Raw genomic sequence first — 14,281 nt, forward strand, 5'->3', positions numbered from 1 at the left:
CTCTCCTTTCTTTCTTTCCTCCCCTGTCCTCTTCCCTCCTTCTTTCTCCCTCTGGTCACTTAGGAGAAAGGGCACTAAAATTCAGTGGCAGAAAAGCTGCTGATTCAGACCCTGCTGGATGGGATCTACACCGGGCCTGGAATATCCCTCTGGTCCATCCAGGACAGCTGTCCCAGCCACGGCCTCTCTCTCCCATGCTCTGACCACCCCCCCAGTCACTCTCTGAGGGAGAGCAGTGTGGGAGAGGGAGGATGGGCCCAGTGCTGTGCAAGCCCCGTTCAGCAAATGCATCAGTGTGGTTCCACCACTGCTTTGTTGAGAGACACATTTCTGATTTTGTGTTACTTCATTGAATGCCAACAAGGACAGATTCATTCCTGCTCCCTGAACCCTATTCCAGCCTTCCCACATTCCTCATCCCAGACTGCAAGCACGTATAGGATATGATCAGTACCTTGCTGTTTAACTGCTGAATTCTGAGCTCTTTTTGGTGCAGTTCTTTCAGGCTGTCACTTAGCTGGGTCTGGAGATGTTTCATCTCTGTTTCTAGGCTTGAAAAGTCCCCTTTCAGGACTTCTGGAGAAATCTGCCAAGGAAAGAACAATGCAAAATATATTGCATGTGTGACAACTCACTCTTGTGTTAGTCCTCTGTTCAGTATTCCGAGGTCAAACCTAGTATTACTCCCAGACCTGGAACTTGATCTGCTCAGGTAAAAGAGTGAATGGGGAATAAACAGAAATATCCTAAGAGCCATCTGAAAATCCAATTAGGAAAGATCACTGAGCTTGCACATGTGATGGGGTCCTTCTCAAAAGTTGTCTTAAAGCTGTTTACAATAGAGGAAGGAAAAAAAAGGGCACGTGAATGAGAAAAAAAAAAACCAAAAACCAAAAGAAATGTTCACACTGTTCTCATTCAACAAAGACCAGAAGGCCAGCACTGAAGAATCCTCCTGGAAAGCATCACACAAGCATTGTTTTAGCTTTTTCTTGGCATATATTCATGGGTGTGCCAAAGAGATAAGGGGAGATTTCCTCCCCCCCTCCACTGACACAAACCACTGAACAGTACAGACATGGGCAGGAGAGTTGTGTCCCAGCCCTAACACAATGCACTGTGCATGCAGCCTTCCCTAGACAGGCAAAATATCAAACATATTCCACTCCACTTCTAGGACTGTATACGGGGAGGAGAAGAGAAAAGGTGCAGTGTTCAAGCCTCAGCCTCTCTGGGCTTGAGCCCAGAGGTTGTAGATCCCTGTTACAGTAAAAACAGCAAGAAAAATTCAATAGGAAACTTAAAAATTGTAATGTGACATTAAAACGAGAGCTAAATCAGAAGATCTTAGATTCAAAAACAGTGCAAGAAGCAATTCTGAAACAACTAGAAAGACCCCCTGAGAAGTTCCTACTGCTCCAAAGGTGCCTGGGAAGCCCTGCTCTTTCACCCACTTCCTCGAAATATTGTGAACAATGAACTTAGAGAAGAGCACATAAGGGTAGTCACAATTTCTAAAACTTTCAGTGATCCAAGTTAGATTGTTGGTACTGTCTTCAGAGGCTCCACAACCACATCCAGTAGTGAGCCTGTAGGAGCTGGATACAGGTAACACACCCTTCTCCTCTGGCTGAATTTCAAGCCTTGCATTTCCATGCAGCAAAGAATCTGTCTTTCCACCCACCTTGGTTTGGTGCTGCTCCTCTACAGTTTGAGACTTGCTGAAGGGCAGCCTCATTTCCTGTGTGATCCTTTGTAAGTGGCTCAGCTGCTTGTCCTTCTCTGCTATGGCCATCAGGTACTGCTCCTTCATGCTGCTGCTCTGCTTCTCCCAGGTGGTCTTCTCCTGTCTGCCCAGCACAACACGATGGAAATTATCAGGAGGTGACCAGCACCACTTATGATGTCCAGGTACCCAGCTGACAATGAGCTGAGGATGATTCTATCATCATCCCATACTAGAAACAAAGTTTTATAACTAAACCAAACCAACCCACTCAAGTACAGGAACCTTAAAACCAGGAAGTTTTCTGTATTTGGCTCAACCCTGCAGAATGTTCCATGCTCACACTTTTGGTGTTCCTAGACACTGTTTTGATCTTTCTGTACAGAGTTTGGTCAGGCAAGTCATGGCAATGCCACTTGTCCCCAGCACATTGTCCCTGTGTGGCCACATGTGCACCAGACCCACAGCACTGATCCCACCACACCAACCTGAAGCCTTCGCTTCATGTACAGTGTAAAAGCTACACAGGAAATCCATCTCCCGCTCTTTTGTCAGGAGATAAGTAAAATTTGTGAGACCTGAAGTGTTTGAGGGTCAGACTGGAGGCAGGGGGAAGAGAAAGGAGAACTACAAATTTTTATATCACTCCGGACAAAGATGTCATAGATCTTTCCAGAAAAAAAATCCCACCCCTTTCATTCCAGCCTCAGGCATCCTTAGAGGTATCTCTGAGGTAGCTGAAAGGATTCTTCCCTATTTTTAGACAGAGTATATTTGTCTAACTATTTTTACTCCAGTTGGAGAAGACAATTTTACTAGACTTGAATTACAGACTTTTTTAAATAAAAAGAAGACTGAGCAAGTGAAACAAAGGATTGGACAGTCATACAAAATGAGTATTTTCTAAACCATGATATCAGTGGGATAATAAAGAGTGTTCAGCAGCAGCTTGGAATGGAGAGTTCTGTGATTTATATACATGAGTTCCAATAGAAGAAACAGCCCAAGTTTCCTCTCCATTAGATGACACTGACCACCACTGGATAAAGGAAATCAAAACTAAAAGGTCATTATCTATTTCACACAGGCATTACCCTCCAAGCTGCTGGGCTGGAATCCAGAGGCAGAAGCTGGGGGAGGGAAATGTGTGCCCAGTCCTGGCCAGGGCAGGAGTGACCCAGTGGCACTTGGCACAGCCCAGGCTGAGCTCTCAGCACTCCCTTTGCTCTTTGAGTGAAGCAAACATCTGGGGCAGGGAGCAGACAAACGCACCTGAGCTGCTGGAGCTCCTGCTGGCAGACAACTCCTTCTTGCTTCAGCTGCTCCTGCAGCCGGAGCTGTTTGTCTGCCTCTTGCTGCCACTCCTGCAGTTGTGCCTTTAGGCGAGAATTCTCAGCGGCTTCCACTCCCACCAGGATGTACTGCTGCTGCAGATTCTTCAGCTCCCTCACCTGGAATTGAAGGGAGACATCAGTGTGTGACAGCTGAGCCAGCAGCCGGGTTTATTCCCTAGAAGTGTTTAAGAGCATTTCTCACTGTGGCATTTGGAGGAAAAAAAAGTCACATTCAGATAACAGAGAAACTAGAAACTGAATCAGCAAGTACAGCAGTGTACCAAAAACAGCTCAGAAAAAACAACCCTCAGAGAATTCTATTGTTGATGAGATTAGTGAGTTTTGAGCCCTCCCATGAAGATCTGATGTGCATTAACAAAGACTCCAGGCTACAATATTAATTCTCTTATTTAGAGGAGAACACAGTGAGACAGATGGAGTGGGTTAAGCATAACTCCTGAAGTTGGTATTTACTGTAAACCAGGGAACTGACAAACTAAAATCCTTTTGGCTCTCCAATTCCAGACAGGCTGGAATTAGAAATAAGTTGTCATTACACATCCATCACTACAATTGGTTTTTGAAGATGAGAAGATGTGATGGACTCTGGAGACAGGGAAGTACTTAATGAGTGGCAGTGGGAAGTGACAGTCAAAGTCTGTTTTCTGATCAGCAAAGAGAATTCAAACTTGCTGGGCTGCACTGTGCCAGAGACTACACAGACACATCCAGTGTGCAGGCAAGGATGTCTGAAGGAAGCTGCAATGTCTTGTACCTGCCTTGAAACTCAGTTGCCAAGTGGAGGAGACCCAAGTCTCTGCTCTAGTCTCTTTAAAAAATCCAAGGCAAATCAAATGCATAAGCTGACACAGGTGTGAACTAAGCAGGTTAACAGGGACCTTATTTCCATGATTTCATGTTTTCAACCAAGCTAACAAGAGAAACCACTCTGTGAAGTTCACAATGAAATCACAGCTTCCATATGTCAGCGAAAATAACACAGATGGCTCATACCAAATCCATGGGATCTGATGGAGCATGCCCACAAATGCTAAGGTCATTGGGAGGCAATTCCATTACCTCTGAAAAGCCATGGTGACTGGAATAGGTTCCTGAAGACTGGAAGAGAGCAAATGCCATCCCTATGTACTAGAAGGGCAAAGAGGAGGAACTGTGGAACTGCAGTCTGGTCAGCCTCATCTCCATTCCTGTGAAGGTAAGGGAGCAACTAATTCTGGAAACCATTTCCAGACACATGACAAAACAGGTTGGCCAGAGAGGTTGTGGAATATCCACCAATAGAGATACTCAAAATCCAGCTGGACATTGTCTAGCTGGACAGCTGACTTTGTTTGTGCAGGGGGGTCAGTCTAGAAGATCTACAGAAGACCCTTTCAACCTCAACTATTCAGTGATTTCATGAAGCCAATGATCTCTGTGTCACACCCCAATCACCAGATCTAAGTGTGCTGAATTCAAAGATCTGAAGACCCAAATCTCCCATGGTGCTTTAAGTAAGAGCAGGAAGAGAGAACTTACTACTCTGTCTCTGTCATTCTGCAAGGAGGACAGTGCCTTCTTCAGACTCTGCACTTCTGAGGGAGTGGTGGAAGTGCTCCCTTCTGTTTGTTGTTTCACTTCTTCAACCTTTTGTGTTTTGTCCAGTTCATTCAGCAGACGGTCTCGCTCATTCTGCAGACTTGCCATAGCCTTGGAGAAAGATCTGACCTGGTTGGAAGAGCCTTCCAGTTCCGAAGACAAACGGAGAAGCTCCTCATCTTTGGCTCTGAGCTGCTGATTAAGTCTCTCAATCTGGGCCAAGAAACCTCTTTCATCAATGGCTTTCTGCAGTTCTATCAGTTCAGACCTCACTGTATCTCGTTCCCTGGCAGTGGAATGTTGCTCCTCTTGTAGCTGAGCCACCTGTTCCTGAAGATTCTGCACTAGACTCTTTTGTTCCTCTAAGTCTGCAGAGTATTTCTGCTTCAAAACACGAAGCTCTTCATTGGCCTGGTCCCGGCTATCCTGAAGAGAGCTCATGGACTTCCCAAAAGACTGAATTTGAGCTCTGAGATCTTTGTTTTCATCTGTGACTGCAAGCAACTTCTGTTCCATTTCCATTAAGTCCCGTGCCAACTCTGCTACTCTTTCCTCTGCTGTCTCTGTCTCATTCCTCATTATCCCTGCATCATGATGCAGGTGCTTCAGTTCCTTCCGAAGCCTGTCCTCAGCCTCTCCCACTCTCTTGGCTGCCTCCCTTTGAACACATCCTAGTTCCCCCTCAAGTTCAGTTATTCTTTTCTGGGAGAGGGAAAGCTTATGACTCAGTTCTAGTGCCTCTTCCTCTCGGGCCTTCAGTTCTGCCTGACACTCCACGATGGGACTCCCCTCACGTAACGCTGCCATCTCACTCTGCAGCCGGGACAGAGAGGACCTAAGGGTTTCAATCTCTTGAGACATACTGACTTTATCCTCTCTCAAGCCTTCCATGCACTTCCTGAGATCATCCTGAGTATGCTCAGACTCTTTCAGCTGTGTTTCTATGGCTGCCTTCTCATTTTCCAGAGTCTGGATCCGCTGAAACTGTGTTTTGAGAAGTTGCTTCTGTTGGGAGTCCTTTATTGAAATTACTTGGTTCAGGTCTTCTCTGTACCGCACCAGCTCTGCATTCAGCTTGGCATTCTCAGAGTTGAGGTCATCCATCCGGCTATGGAAACTTCTCATTTCTTCCTTGAGATTGTTGTTTTCAGCAGCAGCCTCTTGAATTAGCTGGTCTTTTTCCAAGATTACAACAAGATGACGTTCCTCAAGCTGCTTGTAGTCCCTCAGGATGCGGTCTCGGTCATCCTGCAGAGACGACATGGACCTGGTGAAGGAGTCCAGTTGTGCCTTCTGCTGCTTACTTTCTTCTCTGCTTATCTTCATCTTTTCAGTGAGATGATCAAGTTTGCCAAGAAATTTGTTCTTCTCATTTTCCAAGGCTTTTTTATCTTCTTCCTCCTTACTGAGCCTACGTTCCAACTCTTTAATCTCTTCGGACAGTTGCTGCTGCAATTCAGACAGAGCAGCCATCACTGCTTCTTCTTTGGCGGACAACAAACTCATGATCTTTTGATCTTTCGCACTGGTTTCTTCATGCAACTTGTTTGTTAGCTCCTTGGAAGCCTGCAGATCAGCTTCAAGCTGTTCACAGTTGAATTTATAATTCTGGATACTGGTCTCCTGTTGCCTGACCACGCTCCCCAGCTCTTCCCTGGCCAGCTCACATTTGGTGAAGGAGTTCTGTAAGTCAGCCAGCTGGTCTCTCAGGCTGCTGATTTCTGACTCCAGTTCCTGCTGTTCTTTCTGAGACTTGCTGTACAGTTCCTGAGACCCTTCAAGCTGAGTCAAAAGCTCTCTTTTTTCCTCCTGCAACATTTCACATGTCTTTTGATGATGCTGAATCTCCTTCCTGCAGTCAGACTCCAAGTCTTTCTTGCTGCATTCCAGCCTGAAAACACAAAAGATAAAGTTGGTAAAAAATTCATGACGTATCTCAGTATCCAAATGCACAGCAACATTGGCTTTATACTAATTTAGAAAAGCTAAAAAAGTAGTTTTACTTTAAGAAAGCAAGATGGAAATATCCCTTGATGTAAAATTCAAGGCATCTTTTAAAGTTCTGACTGCACTACTGTCTGAAGGGGGTAATGCCAGGGGAATATATTTTTTTTAAAGTTGTTCATGTCAATATTGAAAAAAATGGAGGGGCTTAAACATTGAACGTTATCACCTCCTTTTCATTACAATCCTTATCCATTCTAGGTAACAATAAAAAACAACACCCCCCAGTGAAATTGCTGTTTTCACACCTTTGATGTCCATTTCATATTCCAGCATGCAAAGATACAGCATATAAACTTTACAGAACAATTTTACTCATGTAAGAACGGTTTGGTTTTGAATTTTGGAAATTCACAGATGTACATTTTGGTATGTTTCCATAGCTCCATCTATCTCTCAAAATTTATTTTGAGATTAAACTGAAATTATGTATCTTAACGCTCTCTTGACCTCTCAATGCAACAACTCCATGCAAAAGAAACTCTTTCAAATTTCAGATTATTAAAGACTACAGATAGTACTCAGATGGCGAGTGCTTGTCACAGAGAATAGATTTAAGACCTCAAAGATGAGAAGAAGGAATATTTTAGGGTGCTAATCCCCTTGTGCAGACAACAAATACACAGTAACCTTTTCCTGATCTCCAGCCTAAACCTCCCCTGACACAGCTTCTTTACCTGGATATATGAGTCTGGAGCTCTTCCACACGTATGGTCATCTGCTTCATCTGGTCCTTCAGCACAACACAAGTTTCCTCTTTTGAACGTATTTCTTCCTCCTTCTTTTGAATAGTTTCAGTGAATTTCTTTTCCCATGTTTTTGATTCATCTATCACTCTATCCCTGTCATCCTGAAGGGAAGACATGCTCCTAGTGAAGGCTGCAAGCTGGGCTAGTGCTTTGTTTAGACTGCCTTCCAGTTCTTTGGCTTCCTGATCCTTTGTCTTCAAGGAGTCCTGCAGATCACCAAGAGCTGTTTCCACATGGTCTTTCTCCCTCTGCAAAGTTGCCAGCTTTTCTTCCATGTTTTTGATTTCCTTTGAGTGCTTGTCTTTTTCCTGTTCCAGCCTTCTCTCAAAGTCCTCATCCTTTTTCTTCATTTGAATTTTAATATTCTCTTTGTTTGCCTGCAACTCTTCTTTCACTTTGACACTTTCTGCCAGAACCCTTGCTGCCTCACTCTGCGTGTCATCCAGCACCACTCTGCAGAGAGCAAGCTCTGCCTGGGCTTTCTTGGTGTCTTCAACTGCTTTCGCTGAAGTCTCTTTGGCTACTTCTACCTCTTTCCGAGTCTCACTCTGCAGAAATTCCAGAGCTTTAACAGTTCTTTCTAAACTACTGTTCTTTTCCTGGCTTTTAATACAGTCCTTCTGCAGCTGCTTAATCTCCTGCTGTTTCTGTTTCAGCAGTTCTTGAAGCTCCTTTACATGTGTGCTGCTCTCTCCTCTCCAATTGCATTTTAGCTTTTCTACAAATTCCTTTTGCTTTTCTGAACTTGCTTTGCTTTTCTCCTTTGCCATCAGACTTTTCTCCTCCTCCAGTTCACGTACCATTCTCTGCAAACTCTGAAGCTCGTGTTTCAGTTGATCATTTTTGATCTGGAAGTCTGTTGCATCTTGCTGATAGTTTCCAATACTTCCATTAAGTTCTGCCAGCTGATTCATGAGCCTTTCTTCCAAGTCATCCTTCTCAGCCTCTAGCGCATCCTTCAGCTCTGTCATCCTGACAAGGTCATCTGTGGCTTTTTGGACCATTTGCTCCATCTTTGCTACTGTAGCCTGCAGAGCATTCACTTCACGGACTTTCTCTTCTACCTGGTGCTCTAAAGTCCTTTTCTCACCTGCTAAAGTCTCCACACACACATGGATGTCACCCAGCTGTTGCTCTGAAGCCCTTCTATTATCCTCCAGCTCTGCGATTCGCTGGCTGAGCTCAGCAATTTGCTGTCTGTAGGTGCCAGGATCCTCACAAGGGCTGCCACCTTCAAATGCCTCCTGTCCCAGCTCTGCAGGAGGAGACTCTGCTTTAAAAGTTATTTCCACTTGATTTTCAGACCTTTCCGTTGTGGGTGGTGTGGCAACTGCCTCATTTGTTTCTTCGCCTGTTGTCTGCTGAGCAACATACCTGTCCACAAGTTCTCTGCTTTCCTTCAGTTTAGATTCTGTTAACTGCAAAAGACACTTTAAGTCTGTGATCTCTTGATTAAGAGACTCCTTTTCAGCCATTACTGTCTCAAGCTGAGTAGAAAGAGACTGGCATTCCCTCCTACAGCACTCCAGATCTTCTTTCAGGCCAGTGTTAGTAAAGACCTCTCCAGTCCTGGGTAGCTCTCCACCTGTAAAATTCATCTCTGCTCTAAGCTTCTCATTCTCCTCCTCTAGTTCCAGGATCTTTTGTTGCTTTGATTTTGCAAATTTCCTCATTTTCTCCTTCATTCCATCCATTTCCCGTCCAGCTTCCTGTAGCTGCTTCTCTGTTTCCTCTTTTTTTGCTTCAGAACTTTTCAGCTTAATGAAAATTTCCTGCTTTTCCTGCCTAACAGTTTCCAGCACACGCTGAATCCGCTCAGCCTCGTTACTCACATTCTCATAGGACTGTAGCAGAGTTTCATACTCTCCCTGAAGCTCCTTGTATTTCTCCTGCCACTCAGAACTCTCAGTGGCTTGAGAGCATTTCAGTGATTCCATCTCCTTCTCCAGCTTCTCCTTCTCTAGAACAACTCTATCCAGAGTCAGTGTTAGGTTTTTACAGCATCCATCAAGATTCTGATTTTCTATAAGTACTTTATCAACTTCTGCAATAAGTTTCTCTCTCTCTTCAGTGAGGCACGCTAACTTTTCTGTTAAAGTATCTGTTTCTTTAACATGGCCACATATTTGGCTTTCCATATTTATCAGCTTGACAGAAAGACTGTCAATAGTAGTTTTAGCATTAGCCAGCTCCTCTTTCAGAGATTTGGTCTCCTTTAGTGCTTCTTTTCTAGAGATAAGTGCAGCTTGAAGCTTTCTCTGCATTTGATTCTTCTGTTTAGCTGCTTCTTCATTATCCCCTTGCTTCTCCTGAATTTCCAGCAACTCCGTTTGCAGTCGCTTGCTCTGCTCCTCATGTACCTGAGCCTGAGCTTCCAACTGACTACACAGGCTTTTGACCGAATCCTCTTTTTCCAGCAGCTGCGCCTGCACATTACTGAGAGCTTTGCTTTTCTCCTTTAACTGCAAGTTAAGAAATTCCATTTCTTTATCCTTCTGGTGCACAAGAGCTTTCAAGTCTTCCAGACTGGCCTCTCTGGAAATTTTTGCTTCACTCTCCTCCAGTTTCATCTGAAGACTTGCTGCCTTAGCCTCAGCTTGGTCAGAGGTTCTCTTCAGCCCTTCTATCTCCAGAAACAATTGTGCTATGTGCTGTTGCAAATCAAATACTAATTCTGATTTGCAAGCAAGTTCACTTTGCATACGGCTGACGTTACATTCCAATTCCTCTTTCTCCATCTGCAATTTTTCAAGGTGTTTTTTAAACTCTTCCTCAGAAACATCTGCAACTTGTACAAGCTTGCTATTTGTTGTATTTCTTGCTTCCATGCATGAAGAATTCAATCCACCTTGATTCCCAAGAACACCCTCTGCTGATCCTTTCTGTTCTTGGAGTTGTCTGAGCTGAGTTTGGATGCTCTCCTTCTCTTTGCTTTGTTGATCAAATTGTTCTTGAAGGATGTTGTAATCATCTTTCTGCTGTTTCAGCTGTTCTCTGTGATGCCTGTCTTTTTCTTGAGCCTTTTTTATAGTGTCTTTGCGAGATGCCAGGGCTTCCTGAAGCTTTTTTTGGAGTTGTTCTTTTTCTTGTTCAAGAACTGAAATCCTTTCTTTCAGGGTAGACTTTTGGTTTTCTTCTGGATTTGTAGCTGCTGAGCTCTGTTTTCCATTTTCTTCATAATCTTCTGGGCTTTCATTGGTTTCAGTTACTTTGTCAGCAATTGTCTGATGCTCCATGATTTCCTCTTTAATTGAAACAATGTTTGCCTTACCTTGCAAGCTTTGTCTCATTTCCTCAATCACTGCCTGCAGCTGTGCTTCCGTGGTTTCTTTATCCTGCAGGTCCTTCCGGATGCTCTGCAACTCTGATTCCTTTTCAGAGAGCAGTTGAATTAGATACTCCTCACTGGGCTGGTTTTCAAGACTCACTTCTCTGCTGATCATGCTTCTCATATTTTCTTCCCCTGCAGCTGCCTGAGCCCCTGAGGTTTCTGGTTCTTGTTCTCTGCTCCGTTGTGCTAATTCACTCTCCAAGGTGCTGACCTTCTTCAGAAGCTCCTTTCTGTTCACAAGTGCTGCTTGCAGTTTCCGCTTTACCTGCTCGTTTTCTTTTCTTAGAAGTTCAACTTGATTTACTAATTCTTCACTTTCTTTACTCGCTGCTTCTGTCTCATTCTGCTGCTCAGATGCCCCACATTTCAGACATGTATCTTTTGCTCCTGTATGTTGGTCTTTTTCTTCCTGGGCTTTTAATAACAGACTTGTCTGCTCTTTAAGATTCTTCAGCTCATTTCCTAGAGAAAATTTCTCTTCATTCAGCAGGACCATCTTCTCAGACATGCTGACACTGAGCTCCGTCATCTGTTGGTCCTTGTCCAGCAAGGCTTGTTGCAGGCGCTCTATAGACCTGGTGTGCTCAGCAACAAGCTGTTCTAGGCTTGCTGCTTCATGCCCCTTTGAGGCTAACTCGTGGGAAAGCTCTTCCATCTCTGCTGTATTCTTCCTCAAAAGTTGTTCTAGATTAAGTACTTCATGTTCCTTCATCTCGATCTGGCTTCTCAGATCCTTTAGTTGTGTGTCCTGGTCAGAAAGCTGAAGTTGTGCTTCATCCAAGTCTTTTTGCAAAGCTTCAATTTTTATATCCTTGGATTTAAATTCATTTTTAAGGCTCTGGATTTGTTCTCTTAGAAGACTGCTTTGGCTGTCAGACAGTCTCTGCTTTTCTGAAAGAGCTAGATCTTCCTCAAGCTGCTTCACTTGCTCTTTCAGTTCTGTTATGGTAGAAAGTTCCTTCACCTGACACAGGAGTCGATCTCGTTCTTCAGCCAAACCACAAAATGTAGTGTCAGAATCCTCTATTTTTTTCCTGTATTCCTCTGCCAACTGGTTTAGCCTATTTATTTCTGCACTTTTTTCTCCTAGATCTTTCTTAAAGGATTCTTCTGATTTCTGAAGAATTATTTGCAGTTCTGTAATTTGGTTTTGTAACTTTATCAGTTCTTGAGACTGAGAGGCTCCAGGCTCTGGATCTGCCGTAGAGATTCCTTGCATTGCCTCTACCTCACCCCTGCAGGAGACAGGACTCCCCTGGGGCTCTTCTTGGACACTGAGTCTGTTTTCCTGAAACAGGCCAATTTGCTGCATTTCTGTTTCTCTCTGTAATGAGCTACTGCCCAACTCATTCTGTGTATCTGAAGCCTTCTGCTCTTCCCTCTCCAGACACTGTATCTGGGAATTCTCTTCCAGCTGGTTAGCATCTTCTCCTGTTTGGCTGCCTGTAGAAATTTGGCCAGAGGGGCCCTTGAGCTGGCTTTTCAGAAAATTTATTTCTTCTTGGGCTTCTTTCAGTTCCAGCAGCAAAACTGACAGTTCTTTCTGTTTCTCTGCAGCAATATATTCTAGAATTCCAGGTGAACAACTTTCCTCAGTAAGCTGCTTGCTTCCATTAGGAAAGCTATCTGTTCTTGCCTGAAAGAAAATAGCAGGTATCAATTTTCCTTTGAATCTTGTGAAAGGGTCACTCTTGGAAGCATCTGCTTTCCACATTTTGTAGCTTAAGGATGCCCTCTCTTGACTGGTTTCTCCAATAACAGGGGGCAGAGGGATGGACTAGATGATGTCCAGAGGTCCCTTCCAATCCCAACTGTTCTGTGATTCTGTGACTCCCCAGGTCACTTCTGCTCATTTCAGTTTCTGAAGTTGCAGCACAAAAGATTTTGGCTTTAGGATCAGACCGTAAGGGCAACTTCCTATTCCCTTTTTTCCCCTTTCTCTCTTGATTAAAGACAGTATTACTCTGAAGTTCTCCTGTGATTCTCACAAGCCCTCTAGTGTACTTATCCAGCCACATTTTCCTGGCATCCTATCCATAGTCTTTGAAAAAGAGGTTTTGTCCCCTATTCTGTCTGTCCATTTAACACAGCAAATAATCAGGATAGAAGCCCATATTCCAACCTGTGTTCATGTCCTAAGTGAAAGCACTAGACAAAGCAACTCGAACGAAGCACTTGGCTTTTTCCAAATAATTATTTTAAGGTTTCCTCCCATCCCCAAAAACAGATTACAAAAGAAAAGCAGTCACAAATCCTCCCCAGAAAGTGTGGGTCAGCAGCCCACCAATAAGGCAACGCACCATGTTGTAAAGGCTGTTCAGCAGTCTGGAGGGAAACCACCAAAGAAGAGCAGCTCTTAAAGTCTGCTGCAGTGATGCAACAACCCCTTTAGGTTGCAGGATGTTAAAAAAAAAAAAAATCAACTCTTTGGGGCTTTTAAACTACATTAAAGTTTTCATGTGTCTGTCAGTGTTTGCCTCGTTGCTTCAGCAGATAAAGAACCAGGAGTCTTCCCAAGAAAGTTACACCAGGCTCCACCACACAGACAAACCAACCACTCCACACTTCTGTGCCAAATGGATCAGAACTTGACAGGCTGGGAGAGGAGATTTTGCTATTTCATACACATGGACTCTCTTTTTGCCCAAAGATGTTAATAAAACCTGGGAATTTGGTTAATTTGCTGCTGATGGCCATACAAGAACTAAGACCTTGTCAACTAATTTCTTCATTATGAAAAGTCCATTTATAAATTACACATAAAATTCACAATATTTCACCACAGCACCGTTACTGCCACTTCTGTGGGAAAAGGTCTGAACTAGAGAACAAAGAAACGAGTCAGAACTAAGTAAAGGATCTCTGAAAAAAAAAACTACTCCCTTCCACCCCAAAAAAATGCAAGTAAAAAACCCCCAGTCCAACAATGGAAAGACTGAAAACAAAATTAAGTGCTCAGAATTAACATTTGCTGTAACTACAGGGCATTAACAGTCCCAGGATCTCCAGCCCCCAGTTCTGGAGCACTTTGCCTTTGCAAGCAGAGCCCAGCCCTTGCTCCCAGCTGACAACCCATTTCCCAGCACAGTGACACAGAGGCTGTCATCTCCCTCCCCTGGCTGAATGGAAGCCAAGCAGCAGGTCCCTGTGCTTTTCTAAACAACAGCCTGACTGCAGCTCTGTCTCCAGCTGTACCTGCAGCTGTCCACAGTGGGAGAAGATGAGGCCAGTATCAACCTGGCTCCCGCTCCACGAGCACACAGCTACTTCCAGTCAGTCTGCCAGATGCCCATCAGGGCAGTGGGAATGGACAAGGCCTTTGGAATTGTGTTTCCAGAGACCTGTCTCAGTTTAGCCTATGGTTTTGCTGAAGAAGTAACTCACAAGAGGTAGAAAATAGCACAAATATGGATTGGGTGGGTGAAGGACAAGAATTCCACACAGCCAGCAAAGGGAAACAGTCTGACACAAACACAGTGCAAGCAGTATTTGGAACCTATATCTGCCTTGACCATTAATCCAGTTAATAATAACTTTC

General features: G+C 44.1%; 1 protein-coding gene across 1 annotated transcript in view; it reads right to left on the reverse strand.

The window, feature by feature from the left end:
* The window catches only part of GOLGB1 (golgin B1), a 37,622-nt gene that overhangs the window by 5,827 nt on the left and 17,514 nt on the right, over window positions 1-14,281 (reverse strand). Inside the window, exons 13-17 of the mRNA XM_017838906.1 lie at window positions 7,341-12,379; window positions 4,600-6,550; window positions 2,999-3,177; window positions 1,685-1,850; window positions 455-586 (exon numbers count right to left, since the gene is read on the reverse strand). Coding sequence (XP_017694395.1) covers window positions 455-586; window positions 1,685-1,850; window positions 2,999-3,177; window positions 4,600-6,550; window positions 7,341-12,379 — 7,467 coding nt within the window. The remainder of the gene's footprint in view (window positions 1-454; window positions 587-1,684; window positions 1,851-2,998; window positions 3,178-4,599; window positions 6,551-7,340; window positions 12,380-14,281) is intronic.

This window comes from Lepidothrix coronata, unplaced genomic scaffold (assembly GCF_001604755.1).
Source record: "Lepidothrix coronata isolate B3197 unplaced genomic scaffold, Lepidothrix_coronata-1.0 Scaffold368, whole genome shotgun sequence".
NCBI lineage: Eukaryota > Metazoa > Chordata > Aves > Passeriformes > Pipridae > Lepidothrix > Lepidothrix coronata.